Source organism: Dipodomys spectabilis, unplaced genomic scaffold (genome assembly GCF_019054845.1).
Source record: "Dipodomys spectabilis isolate Male_0828 unplaced genomic scaffold, ASM1905484v1 ptg000157l, whole genome shotgun sequence".
NCBI classification, from domain to species: Eukaryota; Metazoa; Chordata; class Mammalia; order Rodentia; family Heteromyidae; genus Dipodomys; species Dipodomys spectabilis.
This window is the reverse complement of record NW_024870834.1, coordinates 467593-491953: the sequence shown is the minus strand read 5'-3', so window position 1 is coordinate 491953 and position 24361 is coordinate 467593. Positions and strand designations below refer to the sequence as shown.

Below are 24361 nucleotides of genomic sequence, written 5' to 3'. Positions count from 1 at the left end.
CTGCTCCCATACCATAACTGGCTAGGGGTTTCTGGGAGCAGAGCTGTGATGCCTGGTAGGCCCTAAGTAAAAGGTGCCCATCCTTCCTCTGCATTGACCAGGACGCCCATGTCATCCAGGGACGGTGTCATCCAGGGAGCCACAGTTGTTGGAGTATATCCCCAAGTGAGTCAATCAGTTTAGGTCAGTTCAAAAAGTACCCCTGTGGCTGATGGCCATAGGTCTGGGGGCAGACAGGAGACCTTGGGCGGCCAAGGGTTCTTGCCCATCTTCCCCAGTTTCTCTTTTCCTTCTGGTGCGACAGCATGGTATCATCCATTATTTAAGATCTGGGTGGGTGTCCCCCACATCTGGTCCTGCTGTAGGGCTCCATGTACTGAAGGAGATCTGCCCTGTTCCTGGACCTGCCCCTGGCTGGCTCCTCCCATTCATGGTGTTCCTGGGGCTTTTGCTGGGGTCTTCAAGTAGAAATGAGAGACTCTCCTTGACCATTCCTCTTGTTTCCTCAGAAGCATCTTCTGATACCATCCTCCATTCTAGACCACGTGTCTTTGTTACAGAGATGCCACAAGGACAGGGAGAATAGCTGACTGGAAATTCTTTTTTTTTGGATCCGGTCGTGGGGCCTGAACTCTGGGCCTGGGCACTGTCCCTCAGCTCTTCAGCTCAAGGCTAGCACTCTACCACTTGAGCCACAGCACCACTTCCAGCTTTTTTCTTTGTGCTTATGTGGTGCTGAGAAATCGAACCCAGGGCCTCAGGCATGCAAGGCAAGCGCTCTACCATTGAGCCACCTTCCCAGCCCTGACTGGTAATTCTTGCCGAGGTGTTGGACCGCCTCCTGGCTTCCATCAAGCCCATGGATGAAGTGGGTGTCAGACTTTTGCTTACGTGACATGTGGGTCTCCTACTCCATCCCACTTTCTGGATGCAAAACCAAGGCTTCGTGTGCTTGGAGACTTTTCTTAAGGCCACCTAAGCCAGTTGTGACAGAATCGAATCCAGAGGTTTCCTGGCATTGGCATGCCCTCTTCAGAAGTAGTGTGCCAAGCTTGACTTCCTGGAGCCTCAGGGCTCCAGTCTGGCAGCAAGTGGCTCACCACCTGCAGCAGGTGGCAGAGGCTTCTGGGGAAGAAAGCAAGCCAGGCTGAGCTTAACAGATTCCCCTGATCAAGAGAGCGGCTAAAGATGCTCCTTGAGCTTTGGACATCTGCTAACCCCAGCTGCGTTAGAACACTTGGCGTAGGAAGGACAAGAGGCACGCAGATAAAGGCAGTGAAGAGCACTGGGGCTCATGGGCTTTGGAGGAGAGGCTGCAAGGGAAGCTCCTTGGCTCCTGCTGGGACTCAAGAAAGCTCTGCAGAGAGCTTGAGCCCCTCTTTTTATGCTTTGAGCCCCGAGGTACCTCTCAGGGGAACTTGGTCCTTCAGGTAGTGCTAGAGAAGGGAGCAGCTGACCTGCAGTGTCACGGTCCTGCCTGATGGGTATGCTTTCAGAGCCCTGGCACTTATTGCCTGTTTTCCTTTAGGCCCATGATGGTGGCTTCTAGATCAAGAGGTGAGGCTCAGAGGATCCTGCAGGCCCCTTGCCCCAGGGAACAGCTGCCCACCCACCACCTCCCTGCCATCCAGCAAGGGGATCTGTCCTCCTTTTCCATCTGAAGTCTCTGTCCCTGTCACCTGTGATCCTCCTAGAAGCCCCGCTGGCTTCCACTGGGAAGAGTCTGCTGCCAGAGCTGTGCTCTCAGCCCTCATCTTGTGCCGCCATGTCTACATGCTTCCTCCCCCCTCCCTTCCTCCTCCCCCCTCCCACACCTCTCCTTATTTCCTTCTCTCCCTCTCCCTCTTCTTCCCTCACTACTTTTCTCTTCCCAAATAATTTTGGAAGGAGAAGCTTCCCTAGGTAGGTACCCACCTTTAATTAGATATTATTAAACCTTTGAAAACACCATGTAGCCCTCAGTGCCACTTCAGAAAGAGCCTGGAGTTGTCCTACATCACCCCAAACCCGTCTCATTGTCCTCATCTAGGCGCCCGGGCTAGCTCTCTGGACGAAGCAGGTGGCATCTGGGAGGCAGTATTCTATTCCTTTGTTGGTTGCTCGTGCTACTCTGGGGTGATGCTCCACCTACCAGTGTAATCCGCATGGAGGAGCCATGGCACCCTCCTCAGAGGAGGCCACATTCATTGGCCGATTCTGGAAGCTCAACATGGTTGCGTAACATTTACTTTTGGAATGGTGAGTTCTGAGTTCCAGAAAAACAACATACACATAAACCACTGCGTCATACCTGGTTTGCAAGTCAAGAACTCTTTTTTTTTTTTTTTAACCCCAATTCTGGGGAAATTCAATCCTGACTAGATAATTACTTATATATGATAAAAGACCTGATTACAGCCACCAGTTTCTTGTGTGAACGTAGTGGTTGCTGGTGTCTGGTGGGCCCTGTCACCAGGCTGGGGCTTGTACGCTTACAACCACCCTGGAGGTAGGTAGGGCATCACCTCTGCAGGTGAGGCCACCGCGGGCTCCGGGAGCATGGCTGGGGCCAGAGACCCAGAGAAGGGAGCAGGCAGACGCAGCCCTCCCCCGGCTCTCAGCCCCACCCTTCCGGGCCCTGGGCTGCCTTGCCGAGATGGCTCTGGTTCCTGATAGATAGAGTTTGATTTGAAAGTTAGTAAGCTTCTTTTCTCGTTAACTTTGAGTCAGGATGGTTAAATTTACAGCTGGCTGAATACTTCCCAGAGGATGAGTGTAACGATATTGATTTTAGCGAAATGAGTCATATGCCTGCTGCCTGGGAACACAGGCTCAATTACCACAAGCCAACAACATAAGCTTTCCCTTGTCAACATTTTTCCTGCATGTTTGTGAGCCTGTGGATGTGAACAAAGAGCTAAGGAGAAGGAAAGGTCAGATAACCGGCAGGTGCGGGGGTGGGGTACAGAGAGCCATGCTCTGAGATCAGGCCAGTCCAGTCTGTGTCTCAGCAAGGCCGCTCACGTGGCCCCTGATGGTCGCCCTCTTCTCTGGACTTTCATTTCTCCAGCTGTGAGACATGGGCCAATCTCGATCACCGTCCAGGGCTATGGTATGACAGGTGTGAGCCCTAGACACATGTGGAGGCACAGGCTTATCAGAGTGAGCTCCCTGGGGAGAAGGGCATGAATGTCCCTTTTCTTTCCTGAGGACCAGTGTTTGGGTTTCATAGTGACCTGAAATACCAGTTATGTGCCTGGAACTTGGTTGGTAGCAAGGCATGCTGGGAGCAAGACACTTGGGGGTTTCTGGAGCCCCCATGGCAATAGCACTTCTCCCCATCAAATGTGAGGCTGGTCAGGCAGGGCCATCCCCAGCCACACAGGGGTCACTTCTGGGGAGCTTATTGCCTCTGTCTGAGAACACGTTGCTGGGGTCTTCATTGGGGGTGACAGCAGACAGAAACATGCTGGTGGCGACGATGGCAGCCTAAGAACACAGTGAGCGTCTATGTTGCTAAACGTGTGTTTGCTTTAATGCTAATTTATTCTTCTTGATGCTGGATATTAAACTCAAGGCCTTGAACATGTAGGCAAGTGTTTTACCAGAGCCTCACCCCCAGGCCCATAACTTATTTTTTATTTGTGTTATTATCGATTCAAAGCAGCAAAGAAGTAATTTTTCTCAACTCCAAGAAGATTTGAACAGTTTTTACACTGGTTGAGCTCGTTATAACTGAATCGATAAAGCCAAGTGCCAGTGGGTTAAATATTTTAAAGCTCAATTTCCTATCAGAATACAGAAAATAAACAGAATTGTCTATCACAAACAAGCAAGTAAGTCTCATGGTTAAAGGTTTTATAAGAAGTAACCAATGTGTCTGAAAAAAATCTTGGCTGGGGGGTGGGGAGGGAGAGAATTCACAAACCTGGGTCTGTGTGGGGAGGGACGGGGGCCTAGTCGGAGGAGGGAGGCCTTGTCCACCAGCATGGCTCATGCTCATGGCCATGGTGTTTCACTGATCTTCAGCAAATGCGCAGGCCAGCCCAGGGCATTGCATTCTCCCCAGGCTTACGTTGAAAGCTCAACAGCCAGTAGTCTCTCAAGGTTCCTGCTGTTAAAACCCTGCATCCCTTGGTTTTAGCTTTTAATTTATCCAAGGATGAATTCAATAAGTTGGGGTTTAATTTTTCAAACGATAATAGCTCTCTTTTGTGGCTGGCTCCACAGAGAGCTTTCTGTGCCACTTAGCGTTCGGGCCTCACGACAGCATGACACACAGCAGTGAAGGGACCAGCTCAGTGTCCCTCCCCTGGAAGTGACAGAGCTGGGCCGAGACCTGGGTCTTTGTGACTCTTAACTACTCAGCTCTCCCACCTCCTAACTCATGCCAGAAGATGATGGCTGCGATCCTGGTTTCTGAACTGAAGTCTCCTCTCAGACCTTCCTACTTGGAAGAATTTTTACCCAGTGTTTTTTCATTAGACATCAGTAAACGTACTACAATTCTAAACATTTAATTTGGTTGTAATGGCTCATGCCTGTTATCCCAAGCTGCTCAGGAAGCAAAGCTTGGGAGGATTGTGGTTGTAGGCCAACCTGGACAAAAAATAGTGAGACCTCATCTCAACCAATAAGCTAGGTGTGGTAGGGTTCATTTGTCACCTCAGCTATTTGGGAAATACAAATAGGAGGGTCATGTTCTAGGCTGGCTTGGGTAAAAACTTATTTTGGGGCAAAACATGGCTTAAGTAGTAGAGTACTACAAATCACAAGGCCCAGAGTTTAAACTCTAATATGGTGGGTCTTAACAAAGAAAAATAGTAATGTGCTATTTATTTTAAGTAGGAAATAATATATACTAAAGTCTTTTATAAATGAAAGATTTTAGGTTTTAAAATACACATTCTCAACCTCTTGGGGATTGAAGAAAAATATCCAGAAATTGTGTGTGTGTGTATAGAACTTGAACTCAGGCCTAGACGCTGTCCCGTAGCTTTTCCACTCAAGGCTGGCACTCTACCACTTCCAGCTTTTTGGCAGCTAATTGGTGATGAGGGTTTTGTAGACTTTCCTTCTTGGGCTGCCCTTGAACCATGATCCTTGGATCTCAGCCTCCTGGGTAGCTGGGTTTTAGGTGTGAGCCATTTATGCCTGGCTAGGGTTTTTAAAGCATTAAAATGTATCATCTTTTAACAGCTCTGTTTTTCCTCTCCTCTTTCTTTCTACTGCTGGCAGATCCAGATAACTGTACTTTTTTGAAAAACGTGTGTATAATTCACTCCCTTTTCTGAAATTAAGCATATGGTTCCATACTGGGTTTCCACATAGATAAATCCACTGAGAAGTAGTTATTTTATTTACTTGATAGTGGTGATGGTGGGGGTGGGGGGAGTAACACAGCCCCAAGGCTCCTGCAGGTCTGCTCAGCTCTATGACTAGATTATTTATTTATTTTTTGGGTGTTGGTCCTGGAGCTTTTGCTCAGGGTCTGGAAGCCACAGCTTCACTGCAGCGTTTTGGTGGTTGATTGGAGATAAGTTTCATGAACTTCCCTGTTTGGTTTTAATCCTCCATCCTTAAATCTCAGCCTCCTGAGTAGCTAGGATTATGTGTGCAAACTCCCAGCTCCCAGCTCCCTCGCTAGATTAAGAAAAATTATTAGAAAAATAATATAAAGATATTTGGAATAATTTTAAAAGTTACCTTACTACCTCTAGGACACTCATTTCATTTTGATAGCTCTCTTTCCAGCCTTTGTCCATATGAATTCCTATTTCATACTCTTACAATCCAAGCACAAGTCTCAGGCAGTATCATCTCTCTTTCTGCATAGCTAAAGGGTGTGTACAGTTTAAAGAGGTGCAATACCTCATTTACAGAAAATCACATATTTCCAAAATTTCTTGTGAAGACATGACTGCCAATTTTAGAAAAGATTAGAGAAAAAAAATCCACACACTTAATTATCCATCAGGGTGAAGGTGATGAATTAACACAGAAAGAAATGGCTGCTTTCAAAAAAATTATACTATGGCTAGGTGGTGATGCACTCATGTAGTCCCAGCATGAAAGCAGGAGGATCTAGAGTTCTAGACCATGTTGGGCTGTATATAAAACTCTATCTTAAAAGGAAAAAAAAAATGCTGGGCACTGGTGGCTCATGTCTGTCATCCTAGCTACCCAGAAGGCTGAGGAGATCTGAGGAGCACAGTTCAAAGCCAGCCCAGGCAGGAGACTTTTATCTCCAATAAACCATCAGAAAACTGAAAGTGGTGCTGTGGTTCAAGTGGTAGGGCGCCAACCGTGAGCTGAGGAGCAGAGGCACAGTGCCCAGTGCCAGAGTTCAAGCCCCATGACTGACAATGATGATGACAACAACAACAACAGCAACAGCAACAGCGAAAGGACTATGGAAAGAATGTTTTGAAAGCATGTTTTTTTTTTCTTTTTTTGAAGGGGAAAAGGAGGCTGGCAGTTGAACCCAGGGCCTCAGGCATGCTAAGCACACACGCTATCACACTTCCAGCTCATTAAGAACACAAGAATATAGTAATAGCACTTCCTCTTCCTTGCAGGAGCCATTATTTGACGCTAGGGGAAATGGACTTCACTAATAAAGTATTCAGACTTCTGTGTCGCTGGTGGGAGGGGTGGGGAATGTCTGCATCCAGGGCACAGGCTGGGGGAGCCTGGGCTGAGTCACACAGGTAAATGGACCTACAGTGAGACCACTTCCAAAACACTGGGTCATAAAAACGTCCCTGCTTTTTAAGCAAACGAAAGAGTATTCACTGCTGTTGTAGTTACTAAAAATGTAATAATTCATATGGTTTTTAATGATTTCAAGGAGTCAGTTGATGCCCTTAGTAAATGGCATATTAAAGTATATCTTAAAATATGGGTTATTTTATCCTTGTCCCACCCTTTAAGTTGTTCTATTTTGGTATTTAAAAATGTTCATAGGCTGGGAACAGGGGTAGAGTGTTTGCCTAACGTGCATGAAGCCCTGGGTTCAATTCCTCAGTACCACATACACAGAAAAAGCTGGATGTGGCACTCTGAGAGTAGTAGCTAGTAGAGCTAGTCTTGAGCAGAAAAAGCTCAGGGACAGTGCCCAGGCCCTGAGTTCAGTCCCCAGGACTGGCAGGAAAAAAAAAAAAGTTCAAAACTGGGTGCCAGGGGCTGGGAAGTTGGCTCAGTGGTAGAGCGTTTGCCTTGCATGCCTGAGGCCCTGGGTTCAATTCCTCAGCACCAAATAAGCAAAAAGAAAAAAGCCGGAAGTGGCGCTGTGGCTCAAGTGGTAGAGCGCTAGCCTTGAGCTGAAGAGCTGAGGGACAGCACGTAGGCCCAGAGTTCAGGCCCCATGACCGGACCCAAAAAAAAAAACAAAACTGAGTGCCAGTGGCTCATGCCTATAACCCTAGCTACTTAGGTGGCCAAAATCTGATGGTCATGGTTAGAAGCCATCCTGGGCAGGAAAGTCTGTGAGACTTGAATAGCAAGAAACGTAAGTGAAGATGTAGTTTAAGTGGCAGAGCATCATCCTCGAGTAGCAAAAGCTAAGTGAGGGCACCCTGCCCTGAGTTCAAGTCCCAGTACTGGCACAAAAATGTTTATAATATATTGGCACGCTGGCACATTCTATAGCTTACAAACCAATATGCTTGTGTCAGTGATGTGTGCTCAAGTGTTTTCCCGCAGTCACACAGGTTGGAGGCTGTGGCTCCAGGCTGTCGCGTGGGTGGCGTCTGCTGTGACTCTTGTGAACGCTGATGGATGACTTTCATTTCTTTACTGGGTGAGCTGGCCAGTCACTGAGCTCAGGATGTGGAGGTCACAGCACACAGAGCAAGACAACCTTTGGGGATGGGCCTTCTGTATCAAATGAGCAAATACTGCTTCCTGAGGCCCAGAAGGGCCATGGCGCCTGAGAGCTCATGAGTTTCATTGGCCACCAGCTTCCTGTGTCTCTACACTGCCACTGCCACCGCTGTAGCTGACAGCAGCCACAGTTTTCTTTGCATCGTCTAAGGGACGCTTTCCCCCCTCTGCCCCATTGCTGGCTGGTGTGGCCATGCCAGGTGCCATGCCTGGTTTGCGAGCCTTGTCCCTGGGGAACACATCTGGCAGCACTGTGTGAGAACACCTCTCCCTGCGGTTGGATCAGTTTCTGGACGCAGGCTCAAGCACAGTCAATGCCGGGGGACTCGGTGGCAGGCTTGGGCAGCAAGGTGATACTGCCTTTGATTTACCCTGCAGGAGCAACAATCACACAATTATAGTGACAGCACCATTTCCACACCAGCATGGGTACACTCTCAGACATTTTCTACAGCACCCATGAGGACTTGAGAACCGTTTCTGATGGATTTGGCGATGACCAGAACTGTTTCGAGTCCTGTAGAGCCATTGAGAATCTCAGTGGTCCAGGCCCCGTGTCCAGTCTCTCGTCGGGGCTGCTCCGAGAGTCATTGTCACCATCCACACTATCAGGCTTCCTCACCTCTGTTAAAAACCCTTTACCCATTATTCTAAGAGCTTGCTTGCAAGATGGCTGGCCCTGAAAAATAGCTCCTGGGAGCCAGTCTGCGTTTTGCCTTTAGACCTGCAGATAAGTAGTCTCTGTATTAAGTGTGCAGCCTGGGAGGCAAATTTTAATCCTTGAGCACTGTCGTTCCCAGCTGGGAAGTGGGCTTGGAGGGGAGGAGTCCTTGTGTGATTAAATGAGATACTATAATGTGGACTGCTTACAGAGCACAGGCCAAGAGGCATTCAGTGGCCCAGACACCTGGCGTGGCCCCCAGAGAGGGGAAATCCAGCTAGTCCCTGTTGGGCTGGTCAAAACATGAAGATGAATGTTACCATCACCCCTATTGTGTTTCCACAGTTTCTATCACTCAGTATGGGGCCCGGGTAAGCAGTGTCCCCTGGCTGTGCACTCTATGCAAGGTGACACTTTACCTTTTAAGATACTTATTTGATGATCTAAATACCTTCTAATTCTCTCTTCTTCTCTTCTTGTATTGTAGGAACCCAGTTATTTAGTGGTCGCAGTGACTTTAGAATCACTACCTTGAAATTTCATCCAAAAGACCCCAACATTTTTTTATGTGGAGGCTTCAGCTCCGAAATCAAAGCTTGGGATATAAGAACCAGCAAGGTAACGTCCTTCTCCCTGGCTGGCCTGTCCCCCAGACCAGCAAGGTGGTGCCCTTGTGCTGGGGCGCAGAACTGAGCAGCAGGGGATGGGTTAACACTTGTATTGAGGACCACTTTCTATTTAATATTTAATCAGTGCTAAGCATAGTTTTTAGCTGTTTTGGAAGAACATTCTCGAGTCATTAGGCTATTAAGACGTTATAATGTTTGATGGGGCATATTGCTAAAGATATTTGTTGAACACCTACTGCCTGCAGAAGCTTCCAGATGATGTAAATAATTCATGTGTGCAGCAACTCTGCTGCATGGGGTTGCTCTGTGTGCACATGTGTGCATGCCTGCATGTGCCCCTACACCCTGAGGGAATAGAGGGGCGTGCAGGGGAGGGGGCTCCTCATGGACAAGCTGTTCCCTCCAGAGCTTCAAAACCAGCTGGGATCTCCTCTCACCCTCTGCTGCGTCCTGCAGCTCCCGCTGCCTTCCCCATGCAGTACACGGCAACTCCTCATAGTTGGTCAGGCTCAAAACATGATCAGTAATCGTGCCCAGCCCTTCCTGTCCCACCCCACAGCTTAGCAAATCCTCTTCCCCCCTCCTGTCCCATGTCCCCTGCCATAGCTCTGGCCTAAGCTTCCATTGTCTCTCTTGCTGGGATAGTAGTTTTCCTCTTCAGTCTTTTTCCTTTACCCTTTACAGTCTTCCTCAACACAGCAGCCGAGTGATCTGAGTTGGATGTGTCAGTAAGACTTTCTGGTTCCTGTCTCAGTCACAGTAAAAGCCAGTGGCCCTGCAGTGGTCCACAAGGCCTAAGTGATCTCCCTTCAGCCCCAGTGGACTATTTGCCTTTCCTAGAACACACCTGCATGTCCCTGCGTCAGGGCCCTTGCACTGGTCCTGCTTCTGCCTGGAATGCTCTTTTCCCAGTTTTCTGTGCAGAACCCATGCCGTCCCTCCTATAGGACTTCGCTCTTATGCTGCCTCTCACGTGAGGCCTTTCCTAGCCACCGCCCCTGGCATACACCAGTGACGTCCACTTTTATCATCATTTGGCATGCTGTGGGATTTTCCATGTTCATTTATTTGCCCTACTCCTTCCACTCAACTGTGGGCTCCCAGAAATGAGAGTTTTTGTCTGTGTGTTGCAGTAGCTGACACTCACAAATCATGAGTGAAGAAGGAAGACCCATGCAGAGAGTGCAGATTGGGGAACCATTGATGCCCTGGGCTTGGCCGAGCCTGGGCTCTGAGAAGCGGATGGGGCCTGAGCTTGGGTTAGGGTGGGAGCCATGGGAGGCTTGTGACGAGGTGGGGGTGGGCAGAGCTGAGGACAGGCTATATGGTGGTGTTAGTGGCCCAGAGGTGATGGAGAGGCAGAGATGCAGGTGAGTGAGACAAGAGGAGGGGGAACAGACTGCCTGCCTCTGGGGGCTCCACTCCAGCAGGTGGTTTTGGGGCTTTGAGAAGCACTGCCCAAGGCTGAAGGAGAGAGCCTCATGACTCCTGCCATAGCTCCCATGTTGAAGCTGATTAGAGAAATGTCAGACAGTGTCTCCATCATCTGGGACCTGCAGTGCCAGAAGGTTCCACTTTGCGGGCATCTTGGCTCCATCCTAGTCAGGTGGAGCCTTCACACAGGCTCTGCTGAACAGAAACAGTTCCACAGGGTCAGCTGGGGAGGATGAGGCACAGCCTCTAGGGTCTGGATTCCAGACCTGCCACCATGGTTGGGGTGGCCTCTTTGGAAAGGTCCCTGCAGGTGTGTAAGGGCTGTAAGCTTCTCAGGAGGATCTAAGAGCAGAGGCCTTGCTTTAAAAACAGTGGGAAGTTTTGTCCATGGTAAAGTCTTGCTTAAGGCATTTGTAAGTGGCAGCATAGACCCATACTCTAAAACCACCTCAGTTTTCGGTTGCAAAAGAGCCTTTTACAAAAATATTTGGAAAAGAGAGAAAAGCTACTCAATAAGCCAGTGGACTCTAGGAAAAAAAATTTTTTTAAACGCTGGAAAAGTTTATATTTAGGACATAAATAAATGATAAAGGGAAGTTCATGTTTGAGTGTGTTGGGCGAATCGGAAACACCTCATCCTTGAACTGATCGCCCAGCTGTCCTGACAGCCCATACCCCTAAAGGTTTCACTCCGTGTTTTAAGCCCCGAAGACCTCACATATAAGAAATTACTCACCCTGGACGCCATCTGATTTAAGAGTTTGTTAAAAATATCAGATTTTCTCCTAGGGCAGACACCAGCTGACAAGCTGTGCAAGTGCTGTGGAGAAGCAATTAGAAGCAGATGTTGCTGCGCCTGCTATTGGCATGTTTGCCAGTCTCTCCCAAGCTAATAATGTGGGTAAAGGGATCCACACAGTATTTGTTTTTACTTCCTTTTTACCAACAGTCCTCCCCCGCTGGGTCATGGGGTGTAGTTGGGGGGGGGGAGTTGTTGTTCTGTTTGCATCAGGCAGGCTCTCGGGGAACCACTCTTCTTCCTGACTGTGCTATCCACGATGGACTCTCCCCAAAGCCCAGGGAGGGAAGGCCCAGGCTGCCTCCCTCCAGGGCTCCTGTTAGCCTGGAGCCTGCTCACTTGAGAGCCGCTGGGCTCTGAGGTGTGCAGAGCTCTGTCCATGGTGCTGAAGCTCCAGTGTAGGCCTAAGCAGCTGGCCTTTTCCAACTATCCTGTCAGAAGCCACAGTGGCACCACACTCAGAGGCAGGACACAGACCTCAGCTTGCAATCGAGGCAAGCTTCTCCCTGTGACCACTGTGGAGGAATCTTACTTATAAAAGCACTACATAATCATGTGACAGAACTTGGAAATTCAGGGAAAGAAAGGAGGGGTAGTTCAGTCAGTAAACATTAGTGATGCTTTGATATTTTTCTTTCATGCTCTTTCCTCTGGAGGATTTTGTTCTCTCTCTCTCTCTCTCTCTCTCTCTCTCTCTCTCTCTCTGCAAAAACACTGTTAAGTTCTATTTTTGTACATGATTTTGAGTTTTGCTTTTCACATAGGTTATAAGTGTTCTGCTTGTTATTACAAACTTTTGTAAAATTGTCAGTGATAGTCCCTTCTGATTTGCCCTCTGCCTCAGCTTCAGTACTCAGAATAGTGTGTGGCAGGTGCCTGATGGGTTTCTGTGGAGAGAAGGAATCAGCTGAATAAATGCTTTAACCTATTGAACCATCTCCCTTTGTTGGGCATGTAGGATTTTTTTTTCCATTTAAAATGATTCTATGTAAGCAGAGAGATCAGGGGACAGCAAATTGTAGCCCAGAGCTAAATCCAGCTTGTCACTTATTCTTATAGATAAAGTTTTATTGGAACACATCCATATTCATTTATGTGCCATCTGTGGCTACTTTCCTATTATAGTGGCAAGAGTTAAGACCACATGGCCAGCAAAGCCTAAAATGCTTAGAACCTGGCTGGCCCTTGTCACCGTGCTGAGTGTCAGGAGTGATCCTCCGAGCTGGCTGACAAGGTGAGTACCCATTTACACCCACTGGTCCATATGGCTATGTAGCAACCGTATGATCAGAGAGTATCTTTTCCCAGTGGTGGAGGACTAGTCTTCCACTAGGAGTGTATTTGGCATTTCTCTTGGTATAAGCTGCAAGCAAACTACCACAGTTTATTATATATTCTATTCTAAGAAACATTTTTGTACATTTCACTTTTCTTACGTTGGGGATCTACTTTGTTCTGCTCCAGTCTAAGAACTCAAGTTGCCCAGTCAAAATGAGCCAACATGCTGAAGGCAAGAATAGATATCCATGGACAGGGCTGAGGGTCATGAGGCCACTGCTGGAGACTGCAGCAGAGACCAAGAAGCCTCTGGCTGGCATTTCAGGGCACAGGGTCTGATGAATAGTTGAAACTGGTAACTTTGAAGCTATATTTCAGACATTGGATTTTATGATTCCTTAAACTTAGCAAAATGATAAATGTTGGGATTCCAGACTTCTCCAGTCCAGCCCTATTCATTACAGCAAATGGGCTGTTTGGCTCCCCTTCCTTCTTTTCTTGGCTGATCTCTCTGCCTTGGTTGGATGATTGGCCCACATCTCATCCCACAAAGTGCCTGACTTCATTTCCAGCATTAGCAGATGTGTTCTGCATGAGCCAGCTAAGCTAAGCTGGTCCAGTGCTGCTGGTACTGCACTTCCTGACTCTACCTCCTTCCAGTAGCCTTCTCATACATGGCTGTATGTGATTTGACCTTCATGGATCTGGGAGCTGGGCTTCCAGGACCAGTGGCCTGGGTTCATATCCTTTCTGTACTGCTCACTCAGCTGGTGACCTGAGGCAAACAACTACAACAACAAAGGTAGGAGGAAACCATGCTCTAAGGCAGTCTTCCCAGTGGTAGAGCAGAGGTCATCTCTCTAGCAGTGCTTTACCATGTGGAAGCACGTGTGGCGTCTCCTTAGTGTGCAGACTGTTCAGCAATTCCAGAGATCCTACATTCCTAGCAGGAAGATGCAGTAGCAAGATGCAGTGGGCCACACTATGAGAAGCTACAGCACAGAGATCTGCACATGGGAGCTCTTGCTCCTCATGTGGGCGCCTTGGCCTTCATTTCCATGGGCCTGCACCATCCAGGAATAGCAGTCGCTCCTGACACCTCCTGCATGTGCTTGTCTATAGCTGCCTTGCTTGGAGACCTCTAAGTCCAGTCATCTCCGTTCCTGCATCTCACACTCGGTCCAAGCAGGTACTCAGGATACCTGGCATGAGCTGATGGGCATCTGTCCCTCCCATTGTAATGGGGCCTGTAGGAGTCTCTATCTGTCCCCTGCCATGGCTTCTGGGCCTGTGGCCATGCTAGGATCTCCACAGAGGGTGGGCCTATCTTCCAGTGGATGTGAAGCCCAGCTATAGTCTGCAGCTGGTCATCCAGAAGTGTGGCCTGGGGCAGGAGACCTGGGAGATCCAGGGAGGCACGGAGTGAGCCAGGGGCTGCCCTTCTCAGACAAGGCTGGGCTTTTGAGCTCCTGGTGTTTAGTGGATGACAGAGTGCTAGCCTGTTTCCTTTCTAGTCTGGCAGTGCCCCAGATCTGTGCCTGACATGGCATAGGAGCTGTGGAGTTGACAGAGAAGTCTGAGACATGGACTTGACTCTCCAAGGGACCCCTCCCCGCCCCAGCCCTGTGGGAAATGTCCTTGGCAGTCACCTTTAAGTGCACTGTAAGATCACTGTGTGATTTGAGCCAAAGGGATTAGACTAAGTAATAAAAGCAACTTTTAACTTGTATCATGAATCAGATTTGTTAAGGAAGCCGTATAAAGATTTAAATGTGCAGTTGCATGCTTAGCAAATCACCCTTTTGCAAGACAGAGCTGTGGAATGCCAGCTTCAGCACATTACCCCTCAGAGAAGGCAAGGCTGAGCACTGGAAACTGGAGCAGCTTGGGGGAAAAATAGGGCACGTGGCTCCGGGAGCCCAGGACGCTGGCCCAGTTCCTCTCCCTTTTTTGTGTATGGGGTTGACACTGGGCAGCAGGGGACTGAGGGTTCTTTTGATGCCTACCTCCCCCTCTACCCTGGAGAGAGACAGCTGGGACATACCCAAACTTGCTATATTCACTCCTGCGGGCTCTGGGTTGGTCTTCTGAAACTCCAGTTCCCACCTGCCTGGGATTCTCGTAATCAGATCAGCTCTGACAGGCTGACTCACTTTTGTTCAGCAGGCCCTAGTGTTGCTTTGACACGAATCATCAATATTTCATGCTTGTTCTACATCCTTTCATTCTTTCTTCTTCTTCTCCCCCCGCCCCCTTCCAAGTGTTTAAAGGGATATCTTGACTTCAGACTTTCTGAAGCTTTGTCCCAGATGCCCTGGGGGCAGGTGGCCTACCACAAGGTAGGCAGCTGGCTACAAGGACAGCAGCTGGCTGGTGCTGGGCCTGGGTGCACCCTCCATCCACTGAAGCAGGAGGGTCGCCTAGATTGTGACTTCTCCACAAATGTGGATTTGCTTTGGTTGCACCTAGCACAGTGTCAGGCACACAGCAGGTCCTGGGGGAGAAAAACTTGCAAGAATGACTAGTAGCTCTAATCAAGACCAATGAAAAAAAATCTTAAGCAGTGAACCCACCCAGTTGAAGTGGAAGCTGAACCACAACTCATCAACTGCTCCTGACACCCTTAATGGGGTTGGGGGTGTCTGGTGAAGGTTGTTCCCTGGGCGGCAGCAATGCTGACCCGTACTGAGTGACCCTGCCCCATCTGGGGGTGGTCACAGATTCTAGTGTAGAGCCAGAAGGAGGGGACCACCATGCGGGTGTTCAGATGAGACCCCTACAGGTTTTTCAGGGTTTCTGTCCAGGTGGTAAGAGTACCCTTGTGGTGTTTCCCCCTCCCCTAGTAGCTATCTGAAGGACATGCCTCGCCCACTTGGTTCAGAGTGCCATCAGTTTCTGTGGCATTGTAGGCAGGTAGCTTATTGGCCCTAATGAGGTTTTGATTACACTCCATTTGTCACTTTCATCTGTTTTATATTAAAATGCCTTTTTATTTGGACTCTATGCTTTCTGCAGTTCTGACAGAGCTTTATTGCAAACCAAACCTTTTATGTAAATAGGACTAGGAAAGCAAAGGGGCCAGAGAGGAGGGCCGGGGAGGGTACTCATGGGACATAGGGGCATTCCTTGTCTTCCTGCCAGATAAAGGTGGAATGAAGCCCAGGGCTACCTCTTAAGTCCCTGCCAGCAGTCTGTGGGCACCAACACACACCCTGTGCGTTCGAGCTCATCTCCTAGCAGTCCTGAGTGGGCTACACCATTTGCACCTCTTATCCCCATATGGAGTCTGGGTTCAGAAGGCTTCTGTCACAGTCCTTAATCATGCAGCAAGTAGGGAGTGGAGTAAGATTCTAGACCCAGGTGGTTTGGTGCCATAGCCCCTTGTAGGCCCTCTTGTTTACATTTATGAAGCTCTACTCTTTGACGGAAATGAAGACTTGCCATTGATAGCTTTGTCCTCTGTTCCTGGAGAGGCTCAGACAGGACAACCTGATGTCTACCCCAGCCTGCCCTATTCTGCTTGGTACCTGCCGTCGGCACTGGCTATGGATAGGATAGTGATGGGCTCTGCTTCGGGGAACCATAGCCCTGAACCCTCAGGCTAGACAACATAGCTGTGAAGATGGCCTGTTGGGTAGAGCAGGAATTGGATTCTGGAAGGACCTGCTCTTGGTGTAGGGGTGGATTGTCATGAACCCGTCTCATTCTAAATTCACCCCCCTCCCTATGGTAGGAAATGCATCACATTCATTGATGTCAAAAACACTTTCTGGCCCCCACCCTACAGAGGCATTGTCTTGGAGATGGGGGTCACAGAATCCAGCTGCTCAGCCCATGCCTTCCTGGGACCCCAGTCTGTGGGAGGGGGCGCAGAAGCCCACCACTGGACTTCCCATGTCCTTTGGCTTCACCGCCTCCCTCCCCAGCTGTCTCACAGCTGGCTGTCGCACCCCTCAGTCTCTCTCAGGATGCCCATCTTGCGAAGGAGTAGACAGTTGGTTCTCAGAGACCTGCGGCAGCCTAGCCTTTCTCTCTGCACTCCTTAACTTGGGGCTGGGTCAGAAGACCCTGCCGCCAGCGGTGGGGCCCCCGGCAGCCCAGACATAGATGGGTGCCCCGTGACTTTCATTATCACCCTACAACGACTCACTTTCTCCTTGAATGTGCAGTAAGGGAGATCAGAAGATGTAAAAGCAGATTCTTAGGGCCCGTGATGGTGGTGTGGATATGGTGTGTATATCATTCCCGTTTGCGAATTTCTGTCATACATTCATGTCGCTGAACTAAGTAAGCTCTGTGCTACACTTAACACCTCTCTCCTTGAGGATTTTTGAAATTTAAAATATTGATTCACAATTCTTTTACTTGACAGTTTATTTTAGCTCTTCCATTGCTAATAGTGTCCAGAAAATCATGGGCTTGCTGCCCAATTTATTTTTTTGTTTTGATGTACTTTGTGCAGGCTATTTCTCTCTCTCTCTCTCTCTCTCTCTCTCTCTCTCTCTCTCTCTCTCTCTCTCTCTCTCCCCCCCCTCTCTCCCTCTCCCTCTGTCTCTCTCTCTCTCCCTCTCTCCCCCCCCTCCCTCTCCCTCTCCCTCTCCCTCTCTCTCTCTCTCTTTCTCTCTCCCTCCCTCCCTCCCTCCTTCCCTCCCTCCCTCCCTCCCTTCCTCTCTCTCCCTCTCCCTCTCCCTCTCTCTCTCTCTCTCTCTCTCTCTCTCTCTCTCCCCCCCTCTCCCTCTCCCTCTCCCTCTGTCTCTCTCTCTCTCCCTCTCTCCCCCCCTCTCCCTCTCCCTCTCCCTCTCCCTCTCTCTCTCTCTCTCTCTCTCTCTCTCCCTCTCTCTCTCCCTCCCTCCCTCCCTCCCTCCCTCCCTTCCTCTCTCTCCCTCTCCCTCTCATACTACAGTTTGAGCTCAGGGCTGTGTACTTGCAGGTGTTCTACCACTTGAGCCATGCCCTCTACCCTTTTTGCTTTCATTGTTTTTCAAGTAGGCGCTCTTCCCACCCAGAACCGCCGTGGATGGCAACTCTCCTATTTATGGTTCCTGCTCAGCCGAGACTATAGGCACATGCCCTCACATGCAGCTTTTCATTGGCTAAGATGGGGAGGGGTCTCACAAACTTTTTTGCCCAAACTAATCTTGAACTGAGATCCTCCTGATCTCAGCCTCCCAAGTAGCTAGGATTATGGGTATGAGTCACCATGGCTGGCTTCTCTTACATTCTGAAAGAAAAAAATTTTCAGGGTACAAAATTCTAGGTGGGTGGAAATTTTTCCTCCCCTTAGCACTTTGAACTTAGTGTTGATTCACTCTTCTCTTCCTTGCCTAGCTTCTGAGACATTGTATGCAATCTTTTTTGTTTGTTTGTTTGTTTTGTTTTTGCTCCTCTGTAGGTAAGGTGTTTTTCTCCCTGGCTGATGTCCAGATTTTATTTGACTTGATTTGGGGGAAAATTCTGTTATCATTGCTTTAAATATTCTGTTCCTTTCTCTCTTCACTCTCTTATTCTCATACCAGATGGATATAGCACATCTTCTGTAGTTGTCCTGTAGCTCTTGGACCTTCTGTTAAAAATTTTGGAGTTTTTCTATTGAGAAATCACCAAGCACAAAAATCCTTCCTCATTCGTGTCCAGGCTACTGGCCAGGCCATCAAAAGCATTCTCCATCTCTGTTTCAGTGTTTTTGACCTTGACCGTGTCTTTGATCCTTCTTGGAATTTCCCCATCTGCTTATGGTTATGTTTTTCTACTGACCTGGAGCCCTTAGCATGGTAGTCATAGTTGTTCTAAGTCCCTAGTCTGTCCCTACATCTCTCATATCTCATGATGGGTTGGACCTGATGCTTGCTCTGTCTCTTCAGAATATGTTTTGCCTTTTAGCATGCCTTGTGGTTCGTACTAGCCAGATCAGGCATGCATGTGAACAGAACTGGTATAGATAGGACGCTAGTAACGCAGCATAAGGCTGCGTGGAGGCATTCTGGTCTGTCTTTGTAAGCCTATGCCTCTGACGGAGCTTCACCCGTGCATCTCAGTCCTCACTCCTTTAGATGGGGCAGTATATCCAGAGCGGATTGGATTGGGTATTGTCTTCCTCAAAGAGAAGGTTGGAGAGGTGGGGGCATGAGCCAACTGAGATCGGAAATTGCCTTTCCCCAGGTCAGTAAGTCTGATACAACCCCAGCAGGTTGGGTCCTGGTTAGTTTTTCCTGAGCGAAGACCTCCTTCCATTCCAGGGTATTTCAAAGTACAGGCTGAGAATTCCTTCCCCCAAATGCTTGAGATCAGAAATGTTTTTGGGTTTCTGTCTTTCTGGTTTGTGGCGTGTAGACATATGCAGAAGGAGAACATTGAGATACCAAGTGTCAACGCATCATTCACGTGTGCTTCATTGTGTCCCTAGGCACAGGCCTGGAGGTAACTTGTGCAATGCTTTTGGCATGTCTGTGTTGTCACTGACATGTGACAGACATGTGCATCTATCAAGCTGACCAGCTCTGCCACACCAGCCGCTTGTCCTTGAGGCCACACACTGTTACAGATTTGGGGTTTTCAGGTTTTCTTAAATATGCAGTTCCTCTTCTCCTCTCCCACTCCCTGGTGACTGACCCAGGACCTGGCACACTCTAGGCAAGAGCTCTACCCCTGAGTTACATCCCAGATCTTTTCTTCTTCAGCTGGAAGCCCCAGGAGAATTTTCTCCTAGATGGCTGAAGGTAAAACTCTGGAACACCTGATGACTATGACTGAGCTTCCTAAGTTTTCCGGACTTGCCCACACTGGCCTTCTAGCAGCATGCCAGCCACAGTTTCCCTGAAACTGAAAAACAATTAACAACACCCTCCCCCTCTGCCCCCCCCCCCCCCAACTATCAGCTAATCTGACCAAAGTGCCACACACCAGCCCCTGTTTGCCCTTTGACCTTACTTCTCTTACCGATCTAGGAAGAATGATTCTCTTTGCTCAGGTTTTCATTTAATGGGCTTTTTTTTTTTTTCCTTTCCGAGACAGGATCTACTGATGTAACCCAGGCCTCAAACTCAGTCTTGCATTAGCTTTCCAAATGCTGGGATCATAGGTGTGAGTCACCATCCCAGCCTACCTGTCTTTTTGACTATACCCATCTAGTGAGTACAAAGTGGTGTCTCATCTGATCTTTGAAGTTGAACATAGGACTGTTCAGATTAGATATTCCATCCTGAAGTGAGCTTTAAAGGGTTGCATGCTTCAGAGAATTCACTCATTACAACCGTTGTGAATTGTGTATGCGAAGACGTGTCCACAATATGCTCTTGTAATCCTTCCTACTAATTATTATCCCTGTATTTACAAAGGCTCCAGCTCCTCTATTACTTTCCTATTTTCTTCTCACTCTACCTTTTAAAATGAGTGCGTCATTATTCTATTCCATACATTCATATAATGTACTTCAGTCATATTGACTTGCCTTTTTTGGGGTGCTAGTACTGGGGCAGCTTGAACTCAGGGCCTGGGCACTGTCCCTGAGCTTATTTACTTAAGGCTTTGCTTTCCACTTGAACCACAGCTGTGCTCTGGCTTTCAACCACAATCTTCAAGTCTTAGCCTTTTGAGTAGCTGGGATTACAGCCACCAGAACCTGGCTAACTTCAAGTTGTTTAAGCAAAGTCTGATTCTGCTTCAACTCATTTACTCATCAAGCAGTTGCCGAGTGCTTGCTGTATACGTACAACATCTCCCTAGCTTTCAGGATTAAAAGAGGCCACAGGCTCTTGCCAGGCTGTGGCCCACTGCCTACACGTGCTAACTCATGCCAGGAACAGCAAGGCCCCATGCTTTCCTTTCCTGAGCCAGCTTGTGAGCTTGTACAGGTTGCCTCCTGCGTGCAGACAGGGGTTCAGCCTGGTTCCCCTGGCCAAGCCATGCCTGACAGCATTTATTTATTTATTTATTTTTTTGTCGGTCGTGGGGCTTGAACTCTGGGCCTGGGCGCTGTCCCTCAGCTCTTCAGCTCAAGGCGAGCGCTCTACCACTTGAGCTACAGCGCCACTTCCGGGTTTCTGATGGTTTATTGGAGATAGGAGTCTCACGGTCTCTCTTGTCCGGGCTGGCTTTGAACCGCGATCCTCAGATCTCAGCCTCCTGAGTAGCTAGGATTACAGGCGTGAGCCACCAGCGCCCGGCTGCCTGACAGCATTTAAAAACAATACGTACCAGTGCCACTTGGGCTGGAGACAGCCCTGCCCCTTCCCCTGCTGTCCATTACTTGATGTGAGAGGAGCAGGAAAGGCCGGGGGGGGGGGGGGTTCTCTTGAGGCTCAGGGTGCTCAAAAGGGCACCGGAGACCCAGGTGTGGCTCTCCTTCAGAGAAGAGGGGAGGGGGCTCTAGATGTTCATTCTGACCACAGAAGGGCGGCCACCACCGGGTGGCCGCTTGGATCGTGGTACCATGTAGGCAGGCAGACGATGCCCCGGAAGCTCAGCTGGGGGGTGGGGGACGGCATTCTTCAGTACAGGTCTCGCATGCCTATGCATTTACATTTTTATATAATTTTCCCTCGCTCAATAGTATATCATTAGCATTTCCTATATTGTTAAAAAGCTTTTGGATGCTGTAATTTTTAATAATTACCCAATATGCCATAATGCTTTTAACTGGTCTTTTATTATTGAGTATTTATAACATTTCTAGTGTTTGCTTTATTATAACACCAAGACGAGCATCTAATTTCCTAAATGTGGAATTGATCAAAGAGTGCACCTGGGTTTCTATCTAGTTTCTAGCCAGCGTGTCTGTGCCAGTCATGGCCCGCTTCCTCCTGGAAGGCATAACCAGCTCACCTGAGCAGTGGAGTTCATTTGTTTGCTTGTTTCTAGCACAGATGAGGCTGAGCCATGCCTACCTCTCCCCTAGGGAGGGAGCTGGTGCCGAGATGGGCTAGGATAGGGTGGTGGAGGAGCAGGGAGGGGCACAGCCCCGTGGAGAGGAAGGCGAAGGGCTGGAAGTCAAGGCAGGTGGGCCAGGGGAGGCAGCCCTCCCGCAGAGCTCCTGCCTGTGCTTGAGCAGGCCTAGTGTGTGAAATTCACTGTCTTCTGGGTTAACCACCCCTCGGACCTTGCTCACAGGCCAGCCAGGCCTTCACTACCCCAACAGCCAGCATTCCTTAGCTGCCCAGTGAATATAGAAGGCAGCGTTGGAGTTGGGCCAGACGTCCAGACTGGACATCCATAGCTGTGGGGTAGATGGAGGAACCCCGAAGTGACAGAAGGTCTGGGTCCCAGGCAGTGAGAAGTGTGATCTGCAGCCCGCTGGCCCCACTGCCATCCAGGGGAAACCTGGGTCCTGTTCCTGGTAGACAACAACAACAGCAACACACACATATGCAACATGCATAACATGTGTGCATACATAATGCACATGCATGTGAGCACATTTGCACACACATGTGCATGCACATGTATACACAGGCATGCCCGCGTGCCCTCGTGCACGTGCGCACACGCACACACACACACACACGGCTGACCCATTAACTCTTTGCTGGTCTGCTGTTTATGCTCATGAGTGGAGGGTGGCTCCCTCATCCTCACCACTGCCCTGCTGGGTTCTGTGTGGCTCAGGACCCGTCCTATCCTGGGGCACCCCTGCTCCCAGGTCAGCGGCGTAGGAGCTGGGCAGCTCAGCTCTTCTCAGGCCTGAGTGAGGGGGCTCTCCTTCCAGGGTGCCTTGCTTGGGAAGGTGGGAGGGCAGGTGGGTGACAGTTGGAGGCATGCAGGGTTCTGGCCTCTGGGGACCTGCTTATGTGTCCCCCGAAGGTCCTTTTAGTCACCATCAATGCGATGCCACACTGGGCAGTTTCCCCTCCCCGAAGCCCTGTGTGGTCACTGGGGCTAGCAGGGCCTGGCGTTGTGAGGCAGACTCTTTTGTCCACGGTTGGGAAGGGCCCCGGTACATCTCCCCACACTACTGATTCAGGGTTGGGGGCCCTGTAGAGGAGGCCAGCCCAGCACCGAAGCACAGGCCTGGGCCCTCCAGAGTGGCGGTGGTGTTGGTAGAACCTTATGTTACCTCACAGCTCCATTGCAAAGGGAGGAAAACCAATTTATCACTTGAGAGAATCGACAACACAGTTACATGTGTAATCGTCTGTTTCTGCATTTCCTCCTTTCCCTTGCGCTCTGTGTCTATAATTTAAAATTTCACAGTCTCCATCATTTTGGTTTCTCTGTGGGTATGTTTGGCTGCATGTCCAACTCAGCAAACACTAATTGAGCAGCTACTCTGTCCTTCACACCAGGTAGCCTGATATGTGGTATGGAGGGCTTAGTTACAAATGGTGGCCCATAGATCTAGTGCAGTTAACAATGCCTCCAGTTGGCTGTGTGACCTTGAACCAGACACTTTGCCTCTCTGGACCTCAGTGTCTTCATCTATGCAGTAAAGACAGTACTCTCAGCTTTCCACAGTGAGGATTAGGATGGTCTCACGTCATGTGTACACAGTAGGTGTTTGATAAAAGTCACTTGCTGTCTCAGCAGGCTGTGTCCGTGTGAGCTCCCAGTGACACAGTCCTGAGCCGTGCGCAGCTTTGCCTGCAGGTGATGTCTCTGCCTCTCCCTTGGCAGATGCCAGCCTGACCACCACGCCAGGCATCTGCTCCCTGCAGACGCTTTCTACCCAGTGTGACGACAGGGTCATCACAGGCAATCAGAGGCTCGGCATACATGCTCTGTGCCTTTGATTAATTTTTAAAAGGGAGAAGTGAATTAATTATGGCTGGGTAAGTAGGAACTCAGAATGCAAGGAAAGAGCTGTAGGTGTAACGGGGGAGCTAGCCGCCCCCCCACCCCCCGTGCCCAGGAGCTGCTCCGTGAGCTGTGCCACCTGGTTAGGGGATCCCCCCCCAGCTCTGAACAGGGGACGCTGTCCCCCTCTGAGTCGTCTGAGGGGCGGTTTTACAGTTGCCCCCTCCAGGGAAAAATCCCTAGCATGTTTTGGAGCCACCCCAGAAAGTGGCCATCTCTGTTCCTCAGTTCTCCAGCTGCCAGGGAGGGGCAGAGTGGTGTGGCTGGTGGGGAGCAAAGCTCCCGTCTGCAGCTAGAAGGCTCCACTGTGGCCTTCATGACAGAGCCTGCCCCCCCCCCCCCAACCACACACACACACACACACTAACCCTATCCCACCAGCATCCTGCTGGCCAGGAGATGGAAGGAAATGAGGGCCCACCCCATCCCTGACCTGACCTCGCTGCTAAGGAAGGAAACAGCCCAGTGGAAGCTGCCATGGATGCTTCTAGCCTATTTGGGAAGCTGGTCATTAAAGAGTTTTAAGGGATGCATAGGAGTTTTCTAGACAGCCAGTCAAGGTAGACCCAAGGAATGAACAAGGCCCTGTGGCATGAAAGGGCACCACACATCAGGGAATGAAGGCTAAGAGGTTGTATGGATGGAGATGGAGATCTTCTGTGTGTGTGTATGTATGTGTGTGTGTGTGCGCATGCGTGCGTGCATGCGTGCCTGCACGCCTTCATTTCCTGGAGACTCGGGAAACAGTATCACTCTGGTGGCTCAAACTTGTCAGGGCAGGACCTCTACCCTTTCTGTGTTTAGGTTCCGATGCAGCCCTGAACATCCGAGGACTGCTCTGGAGATGGGAAGGCTCCCAGGACACACCCAGCTGCTAGCTGCTGGCTGCTGGCTGCTGGCATGTGGTGACGG

At 49.5% G+C, this 24361-nt stretch overlaps 1 protein-coding gene across 2 annotated transcripts in view; it reads left to right on the top strand.

The window, feature by feature from the left end:
* Window positions 1–24361, top strand: part of Wdr25 (WD repeat domain 25) — a 128287-nt gene that overhangs the window by 88129 nt on the left and 15797 nt on the right. For both annotated transcript variants that reach the window (XM_042692549.1, XM_042692550.1), the window contains one exon: window positions 9012–9142. In XM_042692549.1, the coding sequence (XP_042548483.1) occupies window positions 9012–9142 (131 nt within the window). The remainder of the gene's footprint in view (window positions 1–9011; window positions 9143–24361) is intronic.